Source organism: Pristis pectinata, chromosome 5, assembly GCF_009764475.1.
Source record: "Pristis pectinata isolate sPriPec2 chromosome 5, sPriPec2.1.pri, whole genome shotgun sequence".
Lineage (NCBI taxonomy): Eukaryota > Metazoa > Chordata > Chondrichthyes > Rhinopristiformes > Pristidae > Pristis > Pristis pectinata.
The window spans coordinates 19,707,672-19,729,116 of record NC_067409.1 but is presented as its reverse complement, the minus strand read 5'-3'; the positions used below and the strand labels follow the sequence as shown (position 1 = coordinate 19,729,116).

The 21,445-nt window shown below is 40.1% G+C and overlaps 1 protein-coding gene across 4 annotated transcripts in view; it reads right to left on the bottom strand.

Annotated features, from left to right (window-relative positions):
• The window catches only part of wdr37 (WD repeat domain 37), a 102,104-nt gene that overhangs the window by 29,379 nt on the left and 51,280 nt on the right, over positions 1–21,445 (bottom strand). For all 4 annotated transcript variants that reach the window (XM_052016740.1, XM_052016741.1, XM_052016739.1 and 1 more), the window contains 6 exons: positions 12,467–12,602; positions 9,863–9,934; positions 8,986–9,030; positions 6,688–6,764; positions 1,508–1,745; positions 162–303 (listed from right to left, as the gene is read on the bottom strand). In XM_052016740.1, the coding sequence (XP_051872700.1) occupies positions 162–303; positions 1,508–1,745; positions 6,688–6,764; positions 8,986–9,030; positions 9,863–9,934; positions 12,467–12,602 (710 nt within the window). The remainder of the gene's footprint in view (positions 1–161; positions 304–1,507; positions 1,746–6,687; positions 6,765–8,985; positions 9,031–9,862; positions 9,935–12,466; positions 12,603–21,445) is intronic.

Sequence of the window (21,445 nt, the reverse complement as noted above, 5' to 3'; positions counted from 1 at the left end):
GACTGATGTCACTGCTTCCATTACCTTGACATTCTGAACTATATTACAAACTGGTAGTTGGGAAAAACAAACAACAAAAGTACTGATATCTCAGTAAGATCACTCACTAATACATTTGCAGGAGTAATACAACAGATCTTGAAAAAGCTATAAACACTTACTCAGTGTGACCCTGAAATACATTCACCGAGTGGATTGAAGGGTCTCGAAAATCCCAGAGACGAAAAGTGGTGTCACGTGATGACGTTACTACAAGGCGCTGAGTGGGGTGAGTACAGCAATGAGTCAACTCTTGGTCATGTCCTGATGAGGAAGGAGAAGCAAAAAAAAAATTTAATCTATTTATTTTAGCAGTATGAAATCAACATTTTGTGTTACTTTTAAAAATTTCTGGTAAGCCACAATCTCGTCTGGAAGTGCTCTTATAGGTCACTAATGGGAATTATCCACATAAAAACAGAGTTTGCTGGAAACACACAGGTCAGGTTGCATCTGTGGATAGAGAAACAATTCACAGTTCAGAACCGAGACCTTTCATCAGAACAGGCAAAGAGAAAATTGGTTTGTTTTCATTAGGAGAGAAAATGGGGAAGGGAAGGGAAAGGTAGAACAAAGGTTGATTCAAAAACCATTAGGTGTGAGACGTATTCTCCTAACTGGTTTCATATATCCAAATATTACAAAAGCATCATCCATATGCCTACCAATCACCACCCTGCAGCTGCTGAAAATACACACCCACAGCTTCCCCCCATCAAGAGACGTAGTGTAGTTCTGTTCCGAGGTAATGAATGGGAATAGCAGAGTACCCCTGGTTACTGGTGCAGAAGAGTCTACACCAAATGTCAAATCTCAGCCTACCTCTTACCAGTGGTTATAACACACAAGTCACAACAAAATGCCTGATGCAACTTCTAGAAGTGATTGTCAGATCATCAATAAACACGGCTCTAGTGAGCTATAATGCAATAAATGGTGCTTGGTTCTTAATCAAGTTGTAGAAATAGATGTGGGCAAATCCAAACACGACCACTTCTACTTTCTCCTGCACCACATATGGCCTTTAAGGAGAGGGAGGAAAGAAAGAATGGTACTCAAGGCAGAAAAATTTCAGCACAGAAAAGCAAACTATCATTATATTTTTCCCCTCTCTTATCAGTGTTACCGTGCCACCCATCAACAATACCAATCTCCTGAAATCAGAGAAACATTTTAAGCATCTTTTGTAAGACAAGTGGATCACAAATTATAACAACGAGCTCTGCATAAATATTGAACTTTCTGGTAACCTTGACAATTTGTGCAGCAACTTTTCTCAGTTTTATGCATTTTAAATGTTGTACCATGCAGCCTTTGAAAACTTTTGGCAGTGACCAGTAGCAAAAAAATACACAATTCTGGAATGCCGTTTTCTTTCTAATCTCAAAGTTAGTGTAGAACTTTTAGTGCAGAAACATGTCCAAATAGAAATATAATGGCATCTTGGAGTATACTATCTTACCCATACCTGTCAGAGAATGCACCAGCTCTGAAGTCTCCACGTCATACAGGTTTGCAGTTCTATCCCAGGATGCAGTGACCACCTGTTTGCCTCCAACTAACCAGTCAGCTGCTATGACCACACCCTGATGACTCTTGAGTGTAGTTGACGGAACTCTGATTGTTGGGCTTTCACTGGGACCCTCAACATCTCCATCTGCTTCGTCTTTGTCCGAGAAATCAACTTCCTCCTCCCCAGACATTTGCTATGATGTAACAGAGATATGAGAGCACAACCACCCATTGCATCTGACCAGATATTAAAACAATTATTCAAATGGGACAACTATGATAAAGGATTCATTTTCCTGGCATACAATAGTTAACTTTTGTAAATTTCTATTGCCAGCTTCTTGAACATGTGTCAGGTTCAGCCAAAAGGAGAGAAAAAAAGACCACAAATGGAGTCTACTCTTAAAATGTAATATTTTTCTTTAATAAGAACTTTAATAAGAATATCCAACAATTTTAATTGGGGATAAGTAAATTAAGCAACTTTGAATTTGAAAAGGTGGGGTGGATAATATCAGTAAAATCATTCCAATCTCAGGCAAGATTGAAGTTACAAAGGTAGATTGGCTAGGCTGGGGTTGTTTACTTTGGAAAACTACATCAAGATGAATAAAAATTATGAGAGCCCCAGACAGGCTAAACATGAAGGGTGTTATTTCTAGGAGCATAGATGACAATAAAAAGGAAGCACAGGTTTGACGTATTTAGTAGTTGGATTAGAAAATGTTGACAAAAACCTTTTCATCCTCAATCTAGAACTCACTGGCTGGTAGAAACAGAAACCATCACCACATTTAAAAAGTATTTGGATGATTGCCTGCAGAATTATGGACTGAGCACTGGGATGTTGATTCAGTCTAAATAGCTCCTTTTGCTTGGCATGGACACATTGGGCTGATTGGCCTCCTCCTGTGCTATAAATTTCAGTGCTTCTGTGACATTTGGATTTCATTCAAGTCTATATAAGACATAATTTCACATGTGAAGATAACTTTCACAATTTGTTTAGTAACAAAACTAAAAATTATGGGTGATAGTGGTGCAGCTGCCTCACAGTGCCAGAGACCTGGGTTCAATCCTGACCTCCAGTCATGCCTGTGTGAAGTCTGCACAATCTCCCTAGTTTTCTCCAGGTGCTGGTTTTCCCCCACATCCCAAAGATGTGCAGGTTGGTAGGTTAAGTGGCCACTATAAATTGCCCCAAGTGTATAAGAGAGTGGTTGAATCTGGGGGTGGGGGTTTGATAAGAATGTGGCAAGAATAAAAAAAAATAGGATTAATGCAGGATTTGTGTAAATGGGTGATTGATGATTAGCATGGTTTTGTTGGGCTGCAGGGATGGTTTCCGTACTGTGTCTCTCTACAACTCTAATAGGTGCTAAAGTCTGTGGATGTCATCGGGATTTGAAATCAGCACTAAAATGATTGCATCCCTTCAACAATGTGCAGAGGTCCTTTTTAGGGGTCATATTAATATTCAATGAATAGACTTTTAATTGGCAAGGACTTGAAGGGTTATAACATCAAACAAGGTAGGAAGATTTTTATTTAAAGTATTTATTGTCTATCCCTAATTAACCCTGTAAAGGTGGCAGTGAGTCACCATTTTAAACTACTCCAGCCCACTTGGTGAATATGCTCCCACAATGTTGAGGATTAAGGAGTTCCACTTTTTTTTAAATTTGGTGATGGAGGAATCTAAGTCCATAGCTCCCCGAAAGTGGCCGCACAAGTTGACAGTGTTAAAGGCGGCATATGGCATGCTTGCCTTTATTAGTTCAAGCATTGAGTTCAAGAGTCAGGAATTTACATTGCAGCTTTATAAAACTCTGGTTAAGCCGCATCTAGAGTACTGCATTCAATTCTGGTCGCCCTTTTATAGGGAGGATGTGGAGCCTATGGAGAGGGTGCAGAAGAACTTTACCAGGATGCTGCCTGGATTACAGGGCAAGTGCTATAAGGAGAGGTTGGACAAACTGGGGTTTTTTTCTCTGGAGCGGCAGAGGCCGAGGAGAGACCTGATAAAGGTTTATAAGATTATGAAAGGCACAGACGTACAGCTGGTATCTATTTCCCCAGGGTCAAAATGTCTAATACTAGAGGGCATGCATTTAAGTTCAAAAGGGATGTGCGAGGCAAGTTTCTTTTTTGTTTATAGAGTGGTGAGTGCCTAGAAATGTGCTGCCAGGGGTGGTGGTGGAGGCAGATACAATAGCAGCGTTTAATAGGCTCTTAGATAGGCAGGTGAATATGCAGAGAATGAAGCGATATGGACTACGTGCTGGCAGAAGGGATTAGGTGTCATTAGCTTAATTAGTTCAGCACAACATCATGGTGCAAAGGGCCTGTTCCTGTGCTGTATTCTTCTAAATTCTATGTATCAGTGTGGAACAGGGTGTGGAGGGATAATTGGAAGTGGATTTGTTCCCAAGCCTCCAGTATCTTGCACTTCCTGGTGGTAGATTTGGGAGGCGTTTTTAAAGAAGCCTCAGCAATGCTTCACATTTTGCAGATGGTAAGCACTATAACCGTAGCTAATCAGTGGCAGAGCAAGTGACTCCTTAAGACAGCAGATGGAGTAGTAATCATGCAAGCTATTTGTCCTGGGGCTTAATTATGTAATATGGAGTCCGGTTTCTGGAAATACTTACTTCACAGATTATGAAACTTGAGATTCCAGTGAATGGATGAACTTTAAGGTTGTTTTACACTTGGAAACAACACCCCCATTTCTAAAATTTAGTTAAGTTTTGCAATTAGCAATTAACATAACCTTGACAAAATGGTAGGAAAAATAACAGAATCCCTGCTAGAGAGAACAGAAAAATATCTAGAAACGAAAAGGATAATTATGAAAAGTTGGCTTGGATTTCAAAAGGTCTTGCCTGAATTCTGATAAAAAGCAAGAAACACAGAAAGCAAACTTTTTGCCTCAAATGCTGTTTGAACTGTTAATAATTCCAGCACTTAAAGTTTCAAATTTCGAGCAACAAGTGTTTTGCCCTTGGATCCCAACACATTAATTCTACAGAATGCGTTTAATGGCCCACTTAGGTTTCAAATATTGCCCCCAGCCCAGTACCTTGACAGTGAGGGATTTGACAATGCTAATTCATTTAAATGTCGAGGAGTGACTCTTGTTAAAAATATTAATTTATATGCACTTGTGTTACACAAACAATTTGCCACAAATCATCCCACGTTCGAATAATTTCATTGAATGTAGACATACACTGCTTCATTATTTGAGGTGGTGCATCCGCTATCACCAGAAAACATCCCTACTTCTGACTTTATGATGAAAGGAAAGTCATTGATGCAGCAGCTGTGGATGATTGGACTGGAAAGGTGCCCAAAGAACTTTTCAGTGAAATCCTGGGGCCAAGCTGATTAGCCTCCAAAAGCCACATCCACTTTGTTTTCTGCAAGGTATGTCTCCAGCCGGTGACCAGTTTTCCACTACCAGAGCTCCTCGATGCACACTCATCAAACACTGTTAAGGGTAGCCACTCTCAGCTTACCTCTGGAGTTCATGTTTGGACCAAGGTTAGGAGGCTCAAACCAAGCATCGATGAGCAAGTTATTACTGTGTTGTTTAATATCAGTGTCAATTACACCTTCAATCACTGTTTAGAGATTGAAAGTAGATTGATGTAACAGTAAGTAGCCAGATTAGGTTTGTCATTTTAATGGACTGCCTATACCTGAACAACCAGCAATGAACCTATACTGGAATTTGGCCAGAAGTGTGGCTAGATTTTTAGCATAAAGCTGAATGGTTGTAGAAGTTTGAGTCTTTGCTGTATACAGCATGCTCAGCCATTTCTTGATTTCCAGTGAAGTGAATACAATAAATGATGGGGAAATGGGTCATCCTCTCACGACATCTGGCTGAATACTGATGCAAATGTTTCAGCCTTGATTCTGCATTTGTGCTAGGCTCTGCCTTTGAGGATGGGATGTTGATGGTACGCTTTTTTCAGCTATTTACTTAGATACCAGGAATCATGAAATGAGTGTGGCAGGACTGCAGTACTTTGATCAGATACCCTGGCTGTGGAAACATTCCACTTCAGCTAAAGAATGCTCTTTACTATATCTTGCATTGTTTTGTAGATTCACCTCAATTTTAGGTACTCTTGATGCTGCCCCGACATGACCTTCCTCACTGAACCAATGTTGACCCCCTAGTTCTACAGTAGTAAAGGAGGAGGAAATATGCCAGGACATAAGGTAACAAACCATCTGCTGCAGGAACTCAGCGGACTGAACGGCATCCATGGCAGGAAAGGAACTATCGATGTTTCATTTCAAAACGCTGCATCAGGACACCGTGCATGAGTCCTGATGCAGGGTTTTGACCCGAAATGTCAACAATTCCTCCCCCCCCCCCCCGCCACAGATGCTGCTCGACCCGCTAAGTTCCTCCAGCAGATTGTTTGTTACTCCAGATTCCCAGCAGCTGCAGTCTCATCTCTCCAGGACATAATGTAAGTTATGGAATATTATTCTACTGTTGCCAACAGGCCACAATGCCTCAAGGACACTCACTTTTGAGCAATTGGAGCTTGCAAAATTGTAATGCTCTATATTATAAAGGAACTTGCCCACAATACAAAGGCAAAACATAACCTTTACATTGCTCACTTCTATCAATGTTGTTATAAACAGATATATCTGCAATTAGTGGGGAGAAGCTTCAGGTTTACTTCCAGTGATCCCTCTCTCACCACCCTTCCCAACCTTGTCCTTCAGCACCCTGCCAGTGGGGTGCTGCTGAACCACTTTTGCTGACTGACATTGAAGTCTTGCACTCAAAGTAAACTTGGTCTCCTTGCTACTCATGGTGCTTCAAGTTGGAGTATGTATTCCTTAGCTGAAGGACGGAAGAGAGCAAATGGTAGTCACCATTATTGATGAGTTTCCAGTGGAGCACATTATTTCCCCCAAAGCATTCCACCATCACTAAATGGTCTATCTCGCCATTGGGACAGGTCACAATTCATATCCAGCGGCAATGTTCACTACATTCCATATAAAATGAAAACTATATTATAAAAGGAAATTACAGACAAAAAAAACATAACATTAACTTGTTTTAGGTTTAAATACATATAAAAGTTTATAATTACTCACATTTGTGTCTATTACAGGCTGTGGGGTGGGCAGTTGCACTATGTATCGCCAGATATGAGCTGTCTGATCCCCTGATGCTTTAAGTACAAACAAAAAGTCTGAAAAACTAGCCCATAATTATTTCCATACATGTTATAACAATTATATTTTACCTTAGAGAAGTATAAACACTGTAAGGTAATTCAAAAGCAGCAAGAAAACTCTGATTTCTTCAAACTTATAAAGCAAGATTTAGCATGAGTAAATTATTAAAAAGTTTTAACGACTGCAAAAATATTGCGACAATTATTGTTGACTTTCAGAAGAATCCAAATAGTTTGTCAATCATCCAGTGTATCATACACTTCTGAAGTATTTCTTAGAAACTGAGTCATCAGTTCATGCAGTTCAATGTGTCCATATCCACAAACTTTGCACTACTGCATTATCTGATGACACATACATGGTCATCTCGAAATAGCTGACCACGTGGCTGGAATGACAGTATGATTCACTCTAGTGTAGCACAACTGAGACACAAGAAATTCTGCAGATGCTGGAATCTGGAGCTATACACACGAAAAAAAAAGTGCTGGAGGAACTTAGCAGGTCAGGCAGCATCCATGGAGGGAAATAAACAGCCGACGTTTCAGGCCAAGACCCTTCATCAGGACTGGAAAGGAGGAGGGCAGAAGCCAGAAGGTGAGGGGAGGGGGAGCAACACACGCAGGCAGGGGATAGGTGAGTTCAGGTGATAGGTGAGGGCGAAGGTAGGTGGGTGGGTGGGGGAGGGGGGAGAGACGTAATAAGCTGAGAGGTGATAGGTAGAAGAGGCAAAGGGCTGAAGAAGGTGGAATCCAGTAGGAGAGGGCAGTGGACCATGGAATAAAGGATGGAGGAGGGGAGGGGAGGAGAGAGGAGAGGAGAGGAGAGATGGGCAGGTCATCAAGGCGGGGTAAAGGAGCCATGGGAATAAGGGAAGACAAAGGACGGGGGTGGGGAAGTAAAAGGGGTGGGGCTACTGGAAGTTAGAGAAATCACCGTTGAGGCCATCAGGTTGGAGACTCCCAAGGCGGAATAAGAGGTGTTATTCCTCCAACCTGCATCTGGCCTCAACGTGGTAGTGGAGGAGGCCATGGATAGACATGTCAGTATGGGAGTGGGATGTGGAATTGAAGTGGGTGGCCACCAGGACGTCCTGGCTATTGCGGCAGACAGAGCGAAGGTGCTCGATGAAGCAGTCACCCAATCTGTATCGGGTCTCACCGATGTACAGGAGGCTGCACCGGGAGCACCTGATGCAATAAATGACATCCTCGGACTCACAGGTGAAGCACTGCCTCACCTGGAAGGATTGTCTGGGGCCCTGAATGGTGGTGGAGCACAATTGCGGTTCACATGCAAGAAATGGAAAAAAAAATCTGTAGAAATGATGCATCAACAGGTTCTGCTATTATTTTCTTATTCCAGTGGAATTTTGCACTACTTCACAGTGAAATGACACTTGGCAAAAAAAAAACTGCCGAAGTAAGATCCTCTGAATCTGATTCTTTCCCACTGTTCTGATGACTCTTTCTGGCATTAAGACCATGGAACAAAAAGTTCCACTGATCTGGTAAGTAACACCTATATTTATGTCACTTATCATTTCCCACAACAGGTCAGTTCTGAATACAACTGTCAACTAAACATCACTTTGGTACTGTGGACCCATAACCACTAAGAACTTGACTGCCTACTGACTTTTTAGGACTCTAACAGAATGAAATTAACATCTCAAAAGGATTCTTCAGCTAAGGAAGGGAATAAAAATTAAACACTTAACCTACTTGGCCTGCCTCATTCTCAACAGCGCCTGGCTTTAACTTAGCACCTTTTAATTTCAGCGGTAACATTATATATATACACAGTGATAATAGGGAAAGAGAATATTTAAAAAGTTACACATAGTTTTTTGCTGTACAAATGCTCATCATTATCTCATTTGGTTTTTGTTTGGAAAACAAATTCCTTAACAATGTACCTAGAATGCAAGAGGGTAAGGGTTTGATCCTTTTACTATGTACACAAATGACAGAAAAGGAGGCATCGTATACATAATATTCTGAGGCAAGCCAAATGTTTGAAGCCAAAAGTTTATCACATCCAATACAGAAAACTTAATTTAGTCTGTTAGATTTTACCTCTTCTGCACTACTGTGATGTTGAATAATCTATAGATTTATGGCACAGTATACATTCAGTTAGAGCTTCTGTGTCACCAGCTGGATAAAACATTTTTATTTAATACAACACTAACAACAATTCTGCATACTGTACCTGTGAGCGCTACCTGTTCTGAAGGATGGAACTTGATTGAATTTACTGGAGAAAGGAAAGGGAAATAAAAGATAATTAAGATTGTATATCCAAAGCTCTAAATGTGCTGGCTAGTATCTTAGGCAATGCGATCATTTTGCCTTTTGAGGATTATCTTCCAATTCCCACCCATTACGACCCCCCCCCCCCCCCCCACACTATGCACCTTATGCATACCAAGAACAAATGTCTTTCATGACTGTCTAAACACGTCCCTTGGAAGCGTGTCAAAGCAGCTTGGAAGAGTTTCTATTCTTTATTTTCCCCATGGATTATCACCCTCTAACAAGTAAGATCAGGGATTCAGTACGAGGAACCATAAGCATAAGGACTAGACCCACCATCCTGCAGACACACCATGCTAGTTTTCCAGTGGAATCTAGTGTCCAAAAATGAGCTTTGCGTCCAATTTTCAACTGATTATTTCTGCACTTTTTTTCCACCAAGAAACCAATGTCAATTAAACCTTGACTTGTTTTGGTGGAATGCCAAGTAATTCTTTCCCAAAAAATGGAGCGACTAGAAGTGAAAGTGGTCAAGGGTAACAAGCCAAAATCAGCAATAAACAACACATTTTATTGCACATCTGACCTTTACTGTTGAGAGTGGAAAGTGAAAACAAGGCAGGACATAGGATAAGATCACCAATTCAGTTTTCCATTTTACACTGCACCCAAGATGAACTTCACTGTTTTGTTTTAAACATTAATCTCAAAAGGATTCAAGATAAAGCAAGACCTTGTGTATATTTAATCCTGCAAACTAAATTGCAATTTCCATTGCTTTATACACGTGCTGCAAATGATTTTTATGACATTAAATATTAAGATCATCTCACCTGACCCTGCATGACCCACATATTTCAAGAGGCACTTTCCTGTCTCAATACTCCACAACATGGCACTGTGATCTTTAAAGAAAAATATCAGATAAGACAGGAGTTAACCAGTAACAGACTATGTTTCCTCTTTCATGATAGCCATTTTCAATGTGAAGAAATGTTGTCAAGTACAGGTAAAAAGGCAAAGGCTGCAAACAAACAAATAAACAAAAAAATGCTTTTAAGCAGCAGCACATCGTCAGAAGTGAGAATAAATAACAAAGTTTAATTTCAGTTGGATATTTTGTTTTAAAAAAAAGGGACATTCTATTTTATTCATATTAGAATTATAGAATGAACAACTGTTCATCCCAAAAACTGCAGAACCCACCTATGACCCAAAGTTTGAGTCAGTCTCAATATTCTACAAAATGACACTGTGATCCTCAACGAATAAAAGCAATGGTGTTGGACAAAAGTAAATTGGGAACATAACCAATATTTTCTTCTGCCTGATGACCCAGATTATGCCCAAGGATATAGCCAGCAAGATCCATTCCGTTTATCAGAGTTATATCCTTCATTGGTTTGCAAGATTATTCTGGAACAAGCTGGAATTCCTGATGGAACACCAACCACCAGAGTTTGAAACATCTCAGTAAAGTTGCTGCTAAATAAATAGAATAGTGGAATGCTATTCAATGCTTAGTACATTAAACTTGCCAGTTTGATTATCTTTTGGAAAACACTCAACTGAAGGAATTCTTTTGAACAAAGTGATGATAAATTTTAACTAAAGGAAAATGACTTACAATAATTTTATGCAAGACTACTCCATCGTAGATCATTACTACCTGCTAATTTCCGTTCAATTCACAATTATTCTAGTTGACCGATGACACATTAGGTCATTATCTAACTCGAAACAACCTATTACAGCTCATGTATCATTTTAAGAACCCTCCATTTTGATCAGAGAACCCCCTTCCAATCTTCATGTTCACAAATACCTCTTTATGACTGAACAACTTGGTTCCAATACACAAACTACAGAAGCTATCTGCCAATTTTGATTATGATTATGCTGATTTGGCAGATGTTTCAAGGTAGCATCTTGTTTAAGATGACCAAAAGCTGACACAAAGATGTGTGAGACAATCAATCAGTCAGTGCTGTGAGGCTTCCCGGTGAAGTAAAAACAAAGCACACTTTCAGCTTTGCAGTTGCGAAGTTATTCTCAATGACATAAACCATTACAGAAAGTCCCCGGATTACGAACGAGTTCTGTTTTTGAGTCTGTTCGTAAGGTGAATTTGTAAGTAAGATGGAACAGTTACATACAGTTCACATCTAACGTCAATTAGTCCTAAATCACTACAATCTTCAGTTATTTATTGCTGCATATTAGGATCCAAATGGAATTTTGATTCCAGTTTCATTATAATTGCACACATAATGTGAAGCAATCTAAAATACAGCATAACTTGTTATCAGTGGGACATGTGAAGACTGTCAGTCTTATGTATGTTTGGTGTCATTCATTACAGTACAGTACTGTGGAGGTACAGTTACCACATTGAGTGAATTTTGTGTATTTTCCGACTGACGGACAAAATCCACTTAAGGACATCTGTAGAAACAGTCATTACCCGGGGACAACCTGTGCGAGGTGGGGGGGGGGGGGGGGGGGGGGGGGGGGGGGGGGGGGTTGTGGTGGAGATAGCTAGATAAGATAGCTAGATAGATAAGATAGCTAGATAGATAAGATAGCTAGATAGATAAGATAGATAGATAGATAAGATAGATAAGATAGTGGGTGGGGGCAGCGGGAGAGGGGGCTGGTGACCATACATGGTGTCCCTCATCATTCGGAACTCCTCGAACATCCCTGCCCCGAAATAGCGGTACAGACTGTAACATATGAAATCCACGATCCAGCCGTTCGCCACCTCCATCACCTGGAAAAAGTCAACACTGACAGACAAACTGTTCTGCGCCCAATTCCGCACCTTCTTCCCTCCATTCGTAAGTACAGGCATTCATAACCCGGGGACTTCCTGTGCTGCACTGCTATGAATCCCATACTGATGGTACATAATCGACAAAGCTCGAAGTGGCAGAGCCAAACTACCAACGGCACTTTCATTCAGCTCTGCAGTTGCAGGCAAATTAAACTGATACAGATGCAAATTACCAAGACAAATCTTTGGGTACTTTCTACTGAACACCCCCAAGCAAAGATTTCAGGAGCCCTCGCTTGAGCTCATTGAAGGTATCTCCACACATACTTCAGAAATCCATGTGTTGGATGCTCAAAAATCATAGATATGGGCCTGAATGACCTGAAGTGGTAGCAAACAGTTCTTCAGAAACATTCAAGAGAAGGTTTGAGGAATAGCATTCAACTGGGCTATTAAACTGGGAAATCAGGTCCAGACTGTTCATCAACAAATAGCAGTGGGGAATGTACAAATTTGCTTGCACTTGCAAAAATGGAAGTTTGTTGGAGGTGAGGGAGCAGAATGGTAACAAAAACAATGAAGGCATAGGATACAAACTTCACAAATATTATCATGGAACTGAAAAGAATAGCTGGAAAAAAGTATTTAAGTAAAATTTTACCAGCTGATGCTGTGCCCAGCACCACAGGCTGTAAACGTGTAACACTGACATCCCAAATTCCATCCCTGTGTCCAATATATTCTTTCACCAGCTGGCAGACCGCCCTAGAAGTTGTCGTCTTAAAACTTGATACAATCTTTCAAAAAAAAAAGAGCAAGTTATTAAAATATTGTGCATTCACATGCAGATTTTGTTTCGAGTATTAAAAAAAAAGCACAAAACTGAATTCCCTTCTCACGTTAGATTCAAATGCTATTCAAAAAGCACCACTTGCCAGGTTAGTAACTCCACACTGATGCTCACTGAAAGTTTCCGCAATGCTTGATAAAGATTTCAGTCAGATTTATCCTGCTCGTATTTTTTTTTGTGTGAAAAATAACTGTGTCAGAGTCTGGTAAAGGGTTTCTTCAGGGAAATAACACTTACTAACAACTTCTGACATGTTCAAGACATACTTTCACTCTGCAGCTGCAATTGCAATTAATCAATTCAACAGCCACAGCTGCGAAAAGACCATCAGGAAGAATGCCAAAGGATACATGTGGCCTTTCAGAGATACTTGCTGAGGTTATTCAAATTAAATTTTCACTACATAGATATAGAAATTTCATATGAATATATTGGTATCCAAAGTCCATTTGGATACGTGGTGCATTCACACAAAACAATTTGGGGAAAAACTCATGGTTTTATAGCAAGTTGGTCACTTGGAGCTGATGCACAAATTAAATAGGAGCAGGAAAAATGGCAATAAAACATTTCATTGCAAATTCTAAATAACTTCTTCATCCTTTTAAATAGCTAAACAAAAACTTAATTTCCTCCAGTAACTTGTGCAGTTGAAGCTCTGAAGGATCTGGTGGTCATTTTGCCTTCTCAAGTCCAACAGGTGTGTGCAAGCAATCTGATTTACATGCACCAATCATCCTCTCCCATCCAGTACACTGTTATTTGTTTATGCTGCAGTATTTTGCTAGTTATAATTGAATATTCCTCTCCCTTTTTGTTGAGAGGTACTTGTTTCTGGTGGTGCTGCTGGGTAAGGGAGATTGAAGGCTTGCTAATTGCAGCTGACCTGTCAGGAAGCGACGTAAGCAAAAGAAGGATAATGAGAACAGAAGAGAGTGAAAGAAAGAAAGAAAGAAAGAAAGAAAGAAAGAAAACGATAACTGAGATACAACACAGATGCTGGAAATCTGAAGTAAAAGACAATGCTGGGAATATGCAGATCAGGCAGCATCTGCAGAGAGTTTTTAAAAAAAAATGGAAGTAAGGTTACAGGTTTCATCAGAACTGGTCATTCTTGATGCAAACTAGAAAGGCTGATAATATTGAATTGAACAATTTCAGATAAAGTCCTGAGGTTGTAACATGCCCAGCTAGAAGATGAGATGCAGTTCATTAAGTTTACATAAGGCTCCAATGGATCAACTAAAGAGGCCAAAAACAGAGGTCAGAGTGTGGAGTGGCACGAAGAATGAAAGTGACAGACAGCTGGAAGCTCAGGGCCACTCTTGCGGACTGAATGGAGGCGAGCTGCAAAGCGGTCACCCAAACTGGCTTTGGTTTCTCCAGTGTAGAGATCACATTGCTCATATCAAATGCAATACACTAAATTGGAAGTCATACAAGTGAATCACTTCACTTCGATGGTGGGCAAGATGATGATAAAGGGCAGGTGCTGCGGCTCCGGCAGCTGCATTGGAAAGTGCTGTGACAAGTAGAGAGGGTGTTGGTGCAGAGGGAAAGGTGAACCAGGGAGTCACAGATGGAGCAGTACCTTGAGCATGGTGAAAGATGAGGGGAAGGGAAAATGTGGCACATGGTGAAAGTGGAAGAAATTAAGGAGAATGATCAGTTGAATGTGGACGTGGATGCTGGTGGAACGGAAGGTGAGCACAAGAGAAAAGACGAGGTCGAAAACTCTGCCAACTACGGTGGAGAAAATGTGTTTAAGCAAAAAGGTGCCGGTGTGAAAGTGCCATCATCAGAAAAGATAGGACACAGCTGAAGAAAGTGGGAAAACAGAAGGGACATTTACAGGAAGTAATGTGGAAGAGATGTGGTCAAGGTATCTATGGGAGCAAACCAACCACACTGCTTCCTGCAAAGACCCTGTAACACCAGTGCTTCCTTTTTCCTTTACTTATAATTGATGGGGCTCTCAATCTCATCTGTTCCACTTCCCCACACTTCTGCTCCCATTTCCTCTCCTCCCAGCCAGAGCAAGGAGAGGGTTCCACTCCCATTCTCCACCCAAGAGATCATCTGCCTTAACTTAGTAACAATCAAAATGAAGCCATAAGCAGACAACTTCCTGTCCTCCTGTCTTCGATTCTGCAACCCATTCTTACCCTGATCTCTCCACCTTTGGACTCAGTCTGTTGCAGAGAAGCCCAAAATCAGTGCAAGGATTATGATCTCCTCTTCCAGCTAGGCACATTAAACTCTTCAGGACTGAACAGTGAACTCAACAGCTTCAGACACCCAGTCTTCCCAGTTTGTATCAGAGCTGCCAATTCTGATGAAAGGTCAATCGGTTTTTAGCAAATGCTTCTCTGCACATATTTGCTAATTATTTCTCGCATTCTCTTTTAGTTCAGATTTCCAACAATTGCAGTTTATATCTCAGTTCCAGCATGTTTTTCCCTTCCTCCTGTTCTCAGTCATCTTTTTTTTTACATCTCCTGCTGTAAGATCATTAGCAATAAAGAAGCCTTCACCACCCTCCCTCACCACTTGTCATTCAGTCTGCAATTTTAAACATCTGATTTATTTGTTTTTCCTCATTCTGATGAAAGATCATTGACCTGAACCTTTAGCTTTGTATCCTTCTCCTCATATTCTACTTGACCTGCTGTTTCAGCATTTTCCATGCTTTTTAGATTTTTGACATCTGCAATATTTTGCTCGTCAACATGCTTTTCCTTCCCCCAGTTTAAGTAGTTTCCTTTCAACAGTTCCAGTTTATTGTGTGAAGTTGATCAATATTTCTCAGTTTAAAATGAGAAATTCAAAACAATTCTGACTTAAAAATGCTTGACAGTACAGTAGTATTGATACATATATATATTGATATAGATTAAGAGGAGAAAAAAGTGGTTATGAGGTTTAGAGAGCAAGCTTGCAGAGAACATAAAAACTGACTAAAATTTTCCATAAACATGTGAAGAGAAAAAGACTAGTGAAAACATAAAGAGGTCCTCTACAGTCAGAAAGAGGGGAAATTATAATTGGGAAGTAAGAAATAGCTGAACAATTAAATATAAACTTTGCTTCTGTCTTCGCAAGGAGGACACAAATAACCTCTCAGTTATGTTAGGGAACCAAAGGTCTAGAGAGACGGAGAAACTCAAAGAAATCATTATTAAAGAAACTGTGTTAAGGAAATGTATGGGGCTAAAGGCTGACAAAACCCCAGCACCTGATAATCCACATCCATGAGTAGTGAAAGAAATGGCCCTAAAAATAGTGGATGCATTGGTGGTCATCTTCAGAAATACTTTAGACTTGTTCTTTACAAAACACTGGTTATGCCACACTTCGAGTATTCTGTGCAGTTCTGGTCACCACACTAAAGGAAGGATGCGATTGCATTGGAAATAGTGCAGAGGATTTTCACCAGGATGTTGCCTGGTTTGGAGGACTTCAATTTTAGGATGAGATGGAATAAAGTGGGCTTGTTTCCCTGGAGCGAAGGAGGCTGGGTGGGGTGGGGGGGTGTAACTTAATAGAAGTACACAAGATTATGAGAGGCACAGATAAGGTAGATAGCCCCATGCAAAGAGTATCATAAACAAAAGGGCACAGATTTAAGGTGAGAAGTTGGAGGCAATCTGAGGGGTAAGGTTTTATTTAAACACAGAGTGCTTGATATCTGGAATGCACCAAAGGTGGTAGTGGACTCAGATACAATGACTACATTTAAGAGGCATTTATACAGGCACTTAAATAGGCAAGACATAGACCATAAGACAAAGGGGCAGGTCAGCCATTCAGCCCATCGAGTCTGCTCTGCCATTCTATCATGAGCTGATCCATTCTCCCATTTAGCCCCACTCGCCCACCTGTCACCATAACCGTTGATGCCCTGGCTACTCAGATACCTATCAATCTCTGCCTTAAATACACCCAATGCCTTTGCCTCCACAGTAGGATAAGGTCCTAATGCAAGCAAATGGGATTAGTGTACATGGGCAAAAAAGTCAGAATGCACATGGTGGGCCAAAGGGCTTGTTTCTTTGCCGTACGACTCTTTGATACTACGGCAGTTCCTACAGAAGGGAGCATGGCAAATGTAACCCCACCATTTAACAAAAGGGAAAGGAAAAAAGTAATGAAACACAGACCAGTAAGCCAAATGTCAGTAGTGGGGGTACTGCTGGAACCTATTATAATATATGCAATAAGAGGACATCTGGAAGACACTGATGGGATTGAAAAAAAGTCAGTATGGATTTATGAAAGGGAAATCATACTTAATAAATCTACAGAAGTTTTTTTTAAGGAAGTAACTGGTAGAACTGTTAAGGGAGACATGGATGTGTTATAAGATGGTTGACAGGAAACAGAGTCGGGATAAACAGGTTTTTTTCCAGGTGGCAAGCATGATTAGTGAGATGCTGCAGTGCGTGCACCCCTTAGATTCAGAATATACATCTTAAAATCAAAGTTGTACAGCACGGAAAAAGGCCCTTCAGCCCATATGTGCTCATACCAACCAAGATGCATATTCAAGCTAATCCCACTACCCAGCACTTGGTCCTTATCCCTCTAAACTCTTGTCATCCATATACCTGTCCACATACTTCTTAAATGTATCTAATGAACCTGCCTCAACCACTTCCTCTGGCAGCTGGTTCCATGTATCTACCAATAGTTTGGATAATGAAACTAAATGTAATATGTCCAAGTTTGCAGACGACAAATCTAGAATGGGGGGAGGGTGGGTGGGGGTGGTGCTGGTGGTAATGAGAGTATGAGCTGTGAGGAGGATGCAAAGAGACTCCAGTGTGATTTTGACAAGTTGGATGTGAGCAAATGCATAGCAGGTGCAGTTTAATGTAGAATAGTGTGAGGTTATCCATCTTGGCTCTTAAAACGGAAAAACAGATTATTAACCGAATGGTGATAAGATTGGGAAAAGGGGAGGTACAACTAGAGCTGTGTGTCCTTGTACACATTTCACTGAGGGTATTCAGGAACAGCAAGCAATCAGGAAGGTAAATTGTACGTTGATCTTTGCAAGATTACTTGAGTACTCAGTGAAACCCTATTCAGAGTTTTGTGTATAGTTTTGGTCTCCTTATCTGAGGAAGTATGTTCTTGACATGGAGGGAGCGCGACAGAAGTTTACTGGATTGATTCTTGAGATGGAAGGACTGAGGTTAGGTCGATTAGGCCATTAAGAGTACAGAATAATGAGAGGGGATCTCAGTGACCTCTCAAGCTCTACAGGATAAGGCAGACTGGACATAAAAGGTTGTTTCTGATGACCAGAATGTCCAGAGCCAGGCATCAGGGCCTTGGGATATGGAGAATGCCATTTAGAATGGAGATCAGGAAAAATTTCCTCACCCAGAGCACAGTGAACCTGTTGAATTCTCTCCAAAAGGCAGCACTGGAGACCAAGTCATTGAATACAGTCAAGGTAGATCTATTCTTAATGTGAAAAGGGATCAATGGAAATGGAGAGAAGGTAGGGACAGGGTACTGAAGTGATGAGCGGCCATGATTGTGTTGAATGGTGAAACAGGCCTGAAGGGCCAAATGGCCTAGTCCTGCTCCTGTTTTCTGTTTCTAAATTGCTGCGAACGGCTCAGGTTTTTTTTCAGAATAACAATAGGAAAAGCTTCCATTCCTATTAATTAAACTGCTGTGCAGAATACAATGCAGAAACCTTAAAAGTCTTGTAATAATCGTATTCTACAAAACTTTTGATCAAAAGGACTAAGAAGCTTAGTCAAAATGACAAGCATTCTTGTATTATCAAAATTCAATGAAACTTCCCAGTTTGTTAGAAAAGTCTTCGTAATTAAAGCAGGGAAATGGAACTTCAATTATTGCATATGAAGAGATCAACAAACCATTCCATAAATCTGCATACAAATTAGTGAAAATGAAAATAGCTGAAAAGAAAATAATCCCAGCTCCGTATACAAACATTAATTAATGCCAGGTGTTACTCTTTGGTAGCAAACTTAATGGCTCTATTTTACAACACACAATTTTAAGAAAATACATTTAGACACTGAATTTTTTTGACTCAATTGTGCAAACTATTAATTTAAATACTTGAAAATTATCAAAGTAAATGAATAATTTACTTTGGGTACTACAACTAGATTGTCCTCTTTTCTACATTATTGCAAGTTGATCAGGCACTAACTTGACACTCCCATTTCCTATAATTACTCCTCAGGTCATGCAAGGCAGGCTGTAGGTAAAGCCAGAAGAAATGCTGAATGGACCTCCATGAGTCTCGAAGTCCAAGAGGCAAATTTTTTTTTAAAATGTGATCATTTAAGTTCCCGATACCACTGTGTGGATCAGCAGCATGTCGTTAAAGCAACTGTCCATTTCTGCTGCACTATTCAAAATCATCGAAGTTCCTGCAGTAGTTTGTGGCAGGGAGACTCTAAGATCAAATTAAAGTCTACTCCAAAAATATAATGGAGAGAAACAAACAAGGAATTAAATGAAAACTTTTAAATTCTGAGGGAACCAGAGAATAAATGCAGCACATTCACACCATCTCTTTATGGATATACAACTTTCTCAAAAGTACACCAAGGTACAAGTTGGTCAAATCATATGGTGCAATCTACTGCAAAAAGCAGATAAATCTGCCAATTATACAGAAGTAAATAGCTGCAAATATGTTCTGTGGTAGAGAAGGCAGCATAAAGTGAACCTCAGAAATAGATTTGCAAAAGCAGCAACTTAGTACATTGAAAAGCAATGTACTAATTGAATTGCAGAACATGTATAAAACAAATATAATTAAATTACTGGACAATGGACTGTACTCTGTCTAGGTTATTTCCATAGGGTATCCTCAGATGCACATAATGGCCTTCACATTCAAGCCATAGAGACACAAGGATAGTTTTTACTGTCATGTGAGTGCTATCAATTTTACACCACCAAGTTGCTAGGAAATTACAGCTAAGAAACAGGCAGCACAATGGCACAGACAATGGACTGTACTCTGTCTAGGTTATTTCCATAGGGTATCCTCAGATGCACATAATGGCCTTCACATTCAAACCATAGAGACACAAGGATAGTTTTTACTGTCATGTGAGTGCTATCAATTTTACACCACCAAGTTGCTAGGAAATTACAGCTAAGAAACAGGCAGCACAATGGCACAGCTAGTAGAACTGCTCCCTTACAGACCGCAATCCAGGTTCAATCCTGACCTCCACGTGAAGTTTGCACAGCACCCTTGTGACTACGTGAGATTCCTCTGGGTGTTCCAGTTCCTTCCCACATCCCAAAATCATGAATTGGAAAGTGGATGTTGCCCCTAGTGTACAGGTGAGTAGAAGAATCTGGCGGGAATTGATGATAATGTCGGGAGAGTAGGTTATGGGGGAAATCAGTGGGAGAATGGGATTGCTCTGTGAGCTAACACAGACTCAGTGGGCTGAATGGTCTCTTTGTCCATCACAAGGAAATATGGGCCACTTGGTCCAAATGGCCATGCTCCAAGACCTTCTTTGCACCTTGCCTTATCCAAACATTCTGCTCTATTCCCTCTAATGGACATCTGACTGCCCCTTAAATCCATCCATGCTATTTACCTCAACCACTTTAGGTGGCAGCAATTACATGTTTTAACCAGTTTCCAAATAAAGCTTTGCCCAGTTAGTGCTTGTACTTCAGCTGTGCCTCATTTATCATGTTTACTGTACCTACACTATTAAAGGCTTATATGGGAAAATAAATGAAAAATGTATCATCCAAAAGCTAGATCTTGAACATCCAGACATTTCTTTCTTTGGTATTGTAAAGGTCTAAAATATTAATCATGAAGGCTCACACATGATGTGAATAAGGAACTATTGTCAAACTGAGTCCTTGGTATAGAAATGACAGGGAGAATACAAATAAACCACCACCACTGTGTGGTAATAATGAAGTAGTGCAGACAGGAGCAAAATACATGGCAGATGTTCCTAATGAAAAAACAATGTTAAAATAAAAAAACAGAAAATGCAGTAAATACTTTGCAAACCAAGAAGCATCTGTGTAGAGAGAAGCAGTGTTAACATTTCAGGACGATGATTTTTCACCAGAGTTGTTCTGATGAAAGCTTATCAACCTGAAATAGTCAATGTGTTTCTCTCTCCAGAGATGTTACCTGATCTGCCAAATATTTCCAGTATTTTCTATTTTATTTCAGCTATCTGAACTATTTTGATCTTGGATAAAATAACTAAAATTAATTAACAGGTTTCTTCAAAGAGTCACTCTGCAATTGCCATTTACCTTAATGTATAACTAATTTACTTCCAAACAAGAAAACACCTTTCTTCTTTCCATCCTCACATTATTCTCTTCTCCACTGAAGAAATAAAATTTCCATGGAGAAAAAGCTTCGTCTGTGACTAAATAGGATTATTTAGAAGCTGGAGAGGTATAACATTCTCTAGAAATTTAGACCTTCAACCATTGCAGTCAAAATGATTAACAACATCCATGCTAAAGATCTTACTGATCCCGCTACAGAATAAATTATTTGAAGAAAATTGATGCTCACTTTTGTTAGTAAGCTTGTATTTTATTTCTACTTTTGCACTCAAGTTAAAAACACAAACCTAATTTCAAACACACATTTGTACATTGTATGCTGTTAAACACATAACATAAAAGGTTAACAATGTTTTAACAATGAATTATATACCAAAGGCATTTGATGTTATATTTTTCAAAACACATTTCAAAGTCCATTAGGCTGCAGTAATTCCACTA